Below are 10,072 nucleotides of genomic sequence, written 5' to 3' on the forward strand. Positions count from 1 at the left end.
TAAATTTTTTGCGCTATTTCGGTGAATGATAATCTGGGTTTTCTGGTTGTGTAGTAGAACTTGAATAGATTTGCAAATTGGATGTACCCTCTTAGTTTAGATTGTTATAAGAAAGTAGGAAATTCGGAAATCATTTCCAGAAGTCATTTTACAAGTCTTTTTACACGAAAGAAACAGCACCCTTCCTTTGATAATTGATGTGTTATTCTTGTGTTTCTTGAGTTAATTGTTTATTTATCCTTGTATCATGTCAAAGCCATGTTTCAAATTTTAGTTATGTAAGTCGATATGATTCAAGTTTGTTATTTTAAAGAACTTAGTCTAAGACTGATATTAGAGTTTTAGATTATTATCTGTTACGTTAAAGTCAATTGCATTTGCTGGTATTGAATTGTTACTAGAAGGAAATGTCTTTGATGATATCTTTCATGTTTTGCCTTGTTTCCCCTCCTTTAAGACAAAGCTGGAGTAGTTTTTTTAAACATGTAGACGTTGGTCCTTAAATCGGGGGAATCCTTTAGTGAAGAAGTCTGTAAAAGTTAGATAGTCATTAGTTAAAAGGTTTTGAGATGTTCAATTGCATATCCTAGCTTAACTAATTATCGATGTTTTTGGAGTAACAAATGGTAGCATAGTTCATTGGGAACAAAACTTGGATTGCTTTAACTGAACTTGTATCTAGATTAGTGAAGCTTCTATGGCTAGAAAAGAGATTAGGGTGAGTTTGAAATCATATGCAGGCATGACTTTTGTTGGGTAATATTTTTTCATGCTTGATATTAGCAATGGGTAACAAATGGGAAACTGAGCAGATTTAGGTACCCCATAGACAATGTTAACTCCAGATCCTTCGATCCATGAACTCCATTGAGTTTATCAACTATTAATGTAAATTTGCTAATCACTAGGTATACTTTTCAGAGGAACCTCATTGAAACATTTATGCCGGCAAATGAGTCTTTGTTTACCTCAACCCTTAATTTTCTCTAAAGTTCTCGCCTTTTGTATTGAATATGTTATCCCTCACGGGTATGGAGTGTGATCTTCATAATATATGAGAAAACTTTAAAAGATTGAGGATTCCCGTATTGGCACTTACCCTTGAGTCCAAATAGCATTGGTAAGCATCATGTTTCAGGAGTTTACTTATTGTGGTTTTAGACAAGGATTTTACGCTACAGGGTACAGTAATTTTCCGGCAGGCACAGTTAGTTCTTACCATTTACTTGGGACTCAGGTGAGTGTTGAATACAAGGATTTGTCCAAAACACGGGTATGACAAAGTGTTTTTCTAGGTTTTTTTCATGTATTTGAAAGATCTTTGGAGGTCATATATTTATATCCGTGCGTTAGACATTGCGTGTTGGATGCACACGAGTACCTCAGACCGGCATGAGTTCTTTCTGGCTGGAGATGAGTTATGCCGTTGAAATAATCTTGAGTTATGTAAAAATGTGTGTGTATATATGTATATTTATATTTTGCCTGAAAAACAGGTCTCCCAGGGAGTCAATTAATTGATTTGTCTCCAATCAGTCAATTGATTTCTCATGGTTTGCAGTGAAACTGAATTTCCTTTGGTCTCAATTTAGTGGTAAAATAATCCAAAAAATATTTAAGGTAAATATTATTTTGAGTGTATTTTTTATATCAAATTTAGAACAATAAATGTTTGATACGAGTTACATTTGGTTTTATATCAATTTAATTTACCTAATGGAAGTTTTATTTTATGGTATTAAATTTAATATAAGTTCGAAAATCAAAATTCAGGACCAAAATGAATTGTTACTACCTCTATTGGCTAGTGTGCCTAATCTAGGGTTCTGCCCATCCTAGTCTTCGCAAGCAGTACATCACTACATCGTATTCGTATATATTTTAACATGTTTTTTATATTATTCGTTAGTTAGATTTTTCATGTTTTTCGTTGTTAGACATTTAATAAACACAAAACATTATTCAACATATTTAGTAATATATTTAATTGAAAAACAGAAAAATAAATACAAAAGACAAGACGCATACTCGGATTGTGAAAGTCCATAGTTAAGCATATGATATGCCTGAAACGTAAGAGAAACATGGTAAGGTAAGGAGACGAATATACTAATAAAATCCACCAATATGGCTGTGTGAGATCACAATGACAGAAGAGTGAAACAGACATGTCAGCCTGAATCTCAAAACTGCAGTGTTACTTCCCAAGCAATCGGCGAGCTCGTTGATTTGCTCCTCTCACACGGAAATTTAGCTCATCCACATCATCTTGGAGACCATTCAGACTCTTATTTTGCCTGCAATTAGGGTTTGAATTATGATTTCCGATATTAATTAAAAAATAGAAAGCCTGATTTATCTCGTGATCTACTTGAGTACACGAAACTAACCTCTCGATTTCGGATCCCATATCGACAGCCATACCCTTCAACTCTCCCAGTAGATCGCTTAAACCAGAGAGGGCATCATCTTGCTTTGCCTTTTCAAACTAATTAAACAATCCCAGCAAAAAATAAATAAATAAATTGCACATTCCAACAAAAAAAAAATAAAGACTAATGAGGGGTTTCATGCCCTTCTCGTACCTCGACTTTTTGATACGCATCCACCGGCTCGGGGGGTGGCGTTTGTGATTTTGAATGTCTCCTTGGAACCGGATTCAATCCCAGTTTCTCCTTTTGCTCCAAGTGGCCACCTCTACTCTTAGGCAAATCATCTGCAGGCCAAGTACATACACACAGTTCAGAAAAAAACGCAACAAAGACAGATGCAAACACAAATTCCAAGCTCACCACCAACTTCTAATTGCAGGAAATAATACATTCAGATGTTTAAATGGGGAAAAACAAAGAGATGATTCATGGAGGTGTATGGGAAGAAAATGAACCTCTTGTTATAACAGGGCCAACTATTTGCCGAGTCTTCTTCGGTTTCCAGGTTCTAGAGAACATGCCTCCGAGACTTCCCAAGAGCTTCTCGCCCTGAAATCCGAAAGAACTACCATTAACAGCATTCCTTCAATTTCATAAGATCAATCCATTAGAGGAAGAGTACAAGATATTTTGATATTTTGAAGGTCAAGAAGAGAACTTGGCAGTTAAATAATCAATCAATCATATCTGCATATCACTTTCAAACTACGTCGCTTGGACTTGAGGGTGAGTATCGGATATCTATTTCTTCTGAACAAATGGCAATCCATCTCAATAGAACTACTTTATTTCTAGTTAAACTATTAACATTGCACCCAATTTTAGACTCGTTTCCTTTCCGTATATGATCAAAGACGCACAAACATGATGGCATGAATATTTTGTAGCATTGTCATCATGGCTGGGGGAACACTATTCATTCAATTCGATAAAAATGCAAACCCAAACCTCGTTAGTGATTTAATTTTAGGCGATTCCTTAGGATCATAATGGTAGCAACATGATCAGAGCTGGATGTCATTGTGTCTATTAAAACATAAACTGTAAGAAATTTTTTTCATGTTTTCGACTTTATCATCCAGCAGAAAGTTCTGCTTTTAAAAATGAATGACATACCCGACTAAGGTCATGATCAATGCCAGCAGCCGTATTATGAGTCCGGGTAATCTGTTCACCCTGTTGATGTAAGGCGATCAAAGTATTGGTGGCACCTTCTCTCATTTCTTCCGCAATCTTCACACAATTGTTGACGGTCTTAGTAGTCTCCTCAGACTTGTAGACGGCATAGTTCTCCAATTCTTGCACCGATTGGTTCTCAAGTCCGCCAGAGTCACGGAAATCATTCTTATAATTGTTTCGTGATGCTGAACTTTGCCAATATGAAGATGAAGAATTCACTTTCCCCTCATTGTCAATAAGAGGATTGGCCCCAAAATTCGGAGGACTCAAAGTAGGTTCAGAAGAAGTCCTTCTTGAAGGTTTAAGGGTTTGCTTATTGTCAAACTCGTCATCAGAATCAAAGGGGTTGGAACGAGAAGCGGCCACACGTGCAGGATCAACTGAATTATGCTTAGCGGTCTTCAATGGAGATTTCTTTAAACCTAACATCCTTTTTAATGAATGAAAAAATCTGTCACTTGGTCAGGCAGTTGATAGGAAGAAAGGAGTCAAATACAATGTAATCTGCAAAGCAATAAACATTTACACATTAGACGATGGCAGCAACGAAAACTAGAGACAGAGAGCAGAAATATAACAAATTCGGGTGAGTAGACAGTACACGTAATACGTCCCTACATACATACATATACATACTTAAATCAACCATCCATCCATCCATTCATACATACATAATACATACACATGCACAAATGCAACAACTTCCAGCAACAAAGCTGAGAAATCAGGAAGAAGATATCCAATGAATTCAGATAAATACCTAAGATCCACACACACACACACGTGTGTGTGTGGCATTTAATTCCTAGCAACAAAGATGAAATAATCAGGAAGATGATGCTATTCAATTTCCCAAAACTTTCTTTTGAGAGAGGAACTTGATTAAGCAGTCTTATTTATACTTTTCCTTTAGGAAATAACATGGATGGAAAAGATAACTACTATGTAATACTTGATAAAAAGGGGCTTACAAAAGGGATTCAAAAGGCTAAAAGCAATTTTTAAAGAAGGAAAAAAAACTAGAATTAGAACTAGATCATAAATCACATGCAAAGTAGCATGACCAGAAAGATGAACATCCCATAAACTTGAGAAGAAAGGTTAAAAATTCTAAATTTATCATCAAAGGTTAATTAAGATTTAGTTGACTTTGGGTTTTTCATCACTTCATAAGAAAAGATAAGATTCCCTCGGTTTTCACGGGAGGCAAACAAACATAGAACCAACTAAGAAACCCATCCAGCCAACATCCCCATCAAGAATTCAAGATATCAATCAAACTGCTCAAAAATTCAAAACGCGAAGCAAAAAAGTAAAAAAACACCAAAATCGTTAACATACTACAAGAAAAAAGAGAAAAGAAAACCTGGGTTTTGTCTGTTTAACCAATAAGTTGGATTAAGAACAAGAAAGAAAATTGAAACGATCCGTATGGAAAAAAAGAGGCAAAAATGAAAGAAAATAACAAAGAACCTGGAAAAAAGGAGAGAAAATAAAACTGATTTTAACACCAAGGAAGTTGAAAAATACAAAAATTGAGAGAGAAAAGAAAAGTCTTTGAAATGGATTGTCAGGGAAATGAAGAGCTTTAAAGAGAGGGAAGGAAACGCATTAAACGCGTCAGAAAATCCAAAGAGAAAGTCGTGAAAATGGAAATTGGTAAGAAAGGGGCCAATTCCATAATGTATTTATTACTATTATTTTAATTTCATGTTTCCATTTTTCTTTTTCATGTTTCAATTTCATTTTATTTTTGTTTTAAGGACCTTTCCCTCTCAATAAGTCAATAATTCATTAAAGAAAAAAAAATTACTTTTCTATTTGTTGAACTAATCAACAAGGGATTTGATAATAAGTAAATTAAACATCCCACCCATTTTGACCGAAACTACTTCCACCTTTTCTTTTATCAAATACAACTTCTGTTCTTTTGTATTGTAGAGGGATTGGTTAGAGGTTATCAAATTCAGCCTCGGTAAGAAGAATTTATCAAGTTCTACATGGTTTTAGAAAATGGTGTCTGTGATAAGTTTTTAGAGAAGATAATAAAATTATAGATTTTTTAGTTAAAATATCTTTTGTCTAAAGGGAAGGTATTTAGGTGTTCAATGAGGTGCTTACGAAGATGGTAGATGTTTTAGTTGTTGATGCGGCTAGTTTCGATTTCTTTACTTAATACTTTGATGTTGTTGTCCGTGGGTACAAACAGAATTTATGTTTGTGTAAGAAAATTAAAATTAATTATTGAATATTATTTATAAAATATGTATTTGTATTATTTAATATTATTAGAATATATTTAGATTATTTGATAAATATAATTTTTAAAATTTGAAAGATAAAATATTTAAAGGATAACACTAGAAGAAAGAAAACAAAAATAATTTTAAAAATTCTATATTAAGTGATAAGTTGTCCTTATCTACTTATTATTTTCATTGTAAAATTATATCATGTATTTATTTTTATTGTTTGTCAAATATACTTAAAAACATAAACTCGCTGAAAATATTTACTTTTAATTTATTTGATTTTTTCAATGAATTATCAAACAAACCCTTAGCGTAGTTCAACTCAATCATTTTTAATTCTATCCATATCAATAAATAACTAACTTATGTTCATTTTAGATTATCTTTAATTTTTAAAAATTTAAAATATAAATATTTTATATGATTTTTATTAAATTTTAAATATAGATAGCATATATTTAAATTTTAAATTAAGTATTATCTATCTATATTATATTTAAAGAACTTATTAAGTTGATGTCACATTTCAATCAATCTCAAATTAATTGAGAAATTATTAAAATTATTTTTATAAAATAATAAATATTACTATGAGAATAGTTTTTGTTATTTTTTAGTTGAAACCAGGGTATCTCTCATTGGTAGCAGTGACTAATCTTCTCGCCGCAAGTGCTCTCTAAAGAGTTAAACAACTAGCCATGAAATGCACTCTATTCCAATGGGTAAGGACCAAACCCCTAATCTCATGATTAAAGGATGAGGCGAGCAATCACCACGGCACACTAAAAAAATATGCTTTATAGGATTGAACTAAACCTATCCAAAGGTTTGGTACCTGCTCATGCCCAAAGGTTTGCTTGAAATTTGGGCAAAAATATTAAGCTCGTAAAATGGGTTTTGGCCAAAAAAAAAAAGACCCATTTAAAATATGGGTCGAGCTTGGGCTTTAGCATTCAAGGCCTAAGCTGACTCATTTTTGAGTTCGAAATATTTTATACTATGTTATTTTTATATATTTATGTAATTTATAGCACATAAAAATTAAATCTAAACTAATATACATAAAAATGTTAAGATAATGACATATAAAACTAGTTTTTTTTTTTTATCACGTGCGATGCATAAAATATATTAATATTATACTTAGCTCCGACCAAACCCGACCCATGAATACTTCTAGATTGAACCCAAAGCACCATAATTTTCAGTGTCTTTACTATTTCAACTAAAGCTACATCTTATTTTAAAAAAAATCATAGTAATATTTATTATATAATTTTTCATTCACATTGTGAGTATATCATAAATTTATTATAAATATATTATTGTAGATTTAATTTCTATATGATACAAATTACATAATATATAAAATAAAATAAAATAATTACCATATTAAAAATATGGTTAAATTGAGTTGAACTCAAATCTAAAATATTGAAACTCAAACTTTATTTATATTTTAAATTAATCTAATTTATTGTCTAAATTTATTTTTCAGTAATTTGTCCTAACCCTCCCAAATAAAAAATCAGACATCAAATTTTTGTGTTTTTTAAGTTAGTTTTTATTCAAAAAATTTTGGGTGGAGTTTTAGATATTTCTAATGAATTATTTGTATTAAATGCAAAAAGTAAATAATTTTGTGGATAAATATTAAATTTATATATAAATTTAGTTCAATACACAACTTGATACATAAACTTTGATTTGGTGCAATTATATACATAAAACTTAAATTGTGATTCTTATCTATACATGAAACGTTAATTTTGATTCAATCGTGCACATTTAAAGAAATGAATACATACATTTATTTTCATATTAGATTAATATAATTGTTTATGTATGTAATATATCAATGTAAAATTGTGCTAATTTGATAATGTTGTTAGTGATTTGTGAATTTTAATCAAATTAAAATTTCATGTATAAAATTGTATCAAATCAAAATTCATGTATAATTTTAATATTTATCCCTAATTTTATTCACCATTTAATAAATTACTTTTATCCAATTCAATAAAAGAATTTAACAAAAGTTTTCTTTTATAAATATCACATTAATTAATCTCGAATATGATTAACAATTTACAATGTACAATTTACAAATTTTTTTGTAATTTTAATTTTATATAAATTTACAATGTACAATTTACAATTTTTTTTGTAATTTTAATTTTATATGAAAAACTATGAATATCAATTTTAATTTAAAATTTTCATTTTCTCTATAAAGAATGGATTTGATAGAATATAATTAGATAATGACGTAATAATAATAATCAATATAAATTTACTTTTTCTTTTTATGTAAATTAATTTCTAATGTCACATATCAATATATGATTTTAATTATTTTTAAATATTGCATTTTAATTACTTAGAATAATATTTCTTATTTAAATTATTAAATATAATTAAAATATATTTATTTAAAATTCAAATTTTAATAAAGCATTTTTAACATATTTAATATACAATATAATTTTACTTTATGTAATTAACTCAAACTAATATTATACAAAATAATAGCCAATTAACATAATTAATATATAACAATCATTTTAATAATTCAAATATAATGTTAATAAAAGTTTCTCAAACTTTTATAAAAACTATGAAAAAATAATATATTATAAATTAAACTCTTCACAATTAATTTTTTTATTTTTCTTAATAATCTATAAATTCATCATAACAATTTGTATATAATATATAATTAATATAAATATAAAGTTACTCATTATATAAATAATTAAAACAAAAGTAATATAATCTTTTTTTTGTTTAATGTAAATTTTAATATAAAATAAAATAAAATAATTTTTATTATATAAATTCATTTATTATATAATTTTATTATATAAAATTGTTATATTTTATAGTTGATTGAGTCTTAATTTAATTGGCATCAACAAGAGAATGTGATTCGAGTGCACTAAAGCGCATTATTATTTTATTTAAGGGTTGAGAGGGTTATAAATAGTTTTAAGTATTGTATAAAAAATATTATTTATAAGTATGGTCAATTTTTATCAAGTAAAATTTTCAACCAATTATTTAACTTTTTTGTAAAATTAAAATTCTTTTTTTTATAAAATTGATAAATCTTATAAACAAAAAAAATTTAAAATGAAAAGTCAATAATATAATGAATAGCAATAACTATATTGGTTAGCTCAAAAGTTTTTCTCATTGCTTTCAAAATTAAACCGAACGAATCGAGGTGAGGTTTAGAGAAGTTGAACCGATTAACCTATCAATCAATATGAACGGGTTGAGTCAAGCTAAAAGCTTTGAATCAACTGTTGAATCGATTTTTAATATATATTTTAATTTTTATGAATATTTTAATATGTATTTGATCGAATCGATCAAAACAAGAATTGATGACATGATTAGTTTGACCACCAATTTAATTTGAAAACTTTGATTTTTCTAAACTCGTGATTTTATATAGATAATATTTAAATGCAAAATTGATAAATTGTTATATTATTTTGATTTATTTATCTAATTATATTAAATCATTTTAAATATAATATGCAACCAAAACATGCATTATACTATGTATGTACCCAACAAACACAAAATGGTTATACTCACTAAAACCTAAATCTTTCTCATTTTATTTCAAATAACATCATACCACATAACATTTAATCCAAATTGGCCAAATGAAAATAACTTTCTATTTTAAAAAAGTTAAATTGGTGAGATATTAATGCCTTTTATCTGAAGCTTGGGATTAAGGAGCAAGTCGACACTTTTTTCTTCTACTTTCACATATCCCATATACAATTATTCGATAAAATATTTGTTTATACAGTTTTGCAATGCATTCTACATTCTTCCAACTTAGAATAATAGTTTTTAAGTATTTATTTTAAAATAAAAACATATTTATTAAAATAATATTAGAATATTTATCTGTAATTTTTTGTTGTTTGAATGCAAGTTCTTTAAATCGGATCGAATCTGTTAAATCGGAAACTAATTGAGATATCGGTTTGGAAAAAAATTTAACTCAAGAATTGCTACAAAGATATTGAATTGGGTGATTAAATTTTTATGAATTTTATAATAATTTATTTATTTTAACCGAATAGATTAATTGAATTGATGAACTGTTAGATTATTTAATCTAACCGGATAGATTAATTGAATTAATGGACTGTTAGAATCTATCTTTTTGCCAAAAGGCTAACT

At 28.6% G+C, this 10,072-nt stretch overlaps 1 protein-coding gene across 2 annotated transcripts; it reads right to left on the bottom strand.

Moving 5' to 3' along the window:
- Window positions 1-1,958: 1,958 nt before the first annotated feature.
- On the bottom strand, window positions 1,959-5,355 carry LOC108479669 (SNAP25 homologous protein SNAP33). Of its 2 annotated transcripts, none has more exons than XM_017782391.2 (6): window positions 5,085-5,355; window positions 3,549-4,115; window positions 2,888-2,981; window positions 2,586-2,716; window positions 2,391-2,488; window positions 1,959-2,297 (listed from the first exon to the last, which is right to left on the bottom strand). In XM_017782391.2, the coding sequence occupies exons 2-6, from the start codon at window positions 4,038-4,040 to the stop codon at window positions 2,198-2,200; spliced, it is 915 nt and encodes a 304-aa protein (XP_017637880.1). In that variant the 5' UTR covers window positions 4,041-4,115; window positions 5,085-5,355; the 3' UTR covers window positions 1,959-2,197. The 2 variants fall into 2 exon arrangements, with proteins under 2 accessions (XP_017637880.1, XP_017637879.1); XM_017782390.2 differs by having other exon boundaries at window positions 4,978-5,355.
- Window positions 5,356-10,072: the final 4,717 nt, after the last annotated feature.

The sequence above is a fragment of the Gossypium arboreum genome, chromosome 12, assembly GCF_025698485.1.
Source record: "Gossypium arboreum isolate Shixiya-1 chromosome 12, ASM2569848v2, whole genome shotgun sequence".
Classification (NCBI taxonomy): Eukaryota; Viridiplantae; Streptophyta; class Magnoliopsida; order Malvales; family Malvaceae; genus Gossypium; species Gossypium arboreum.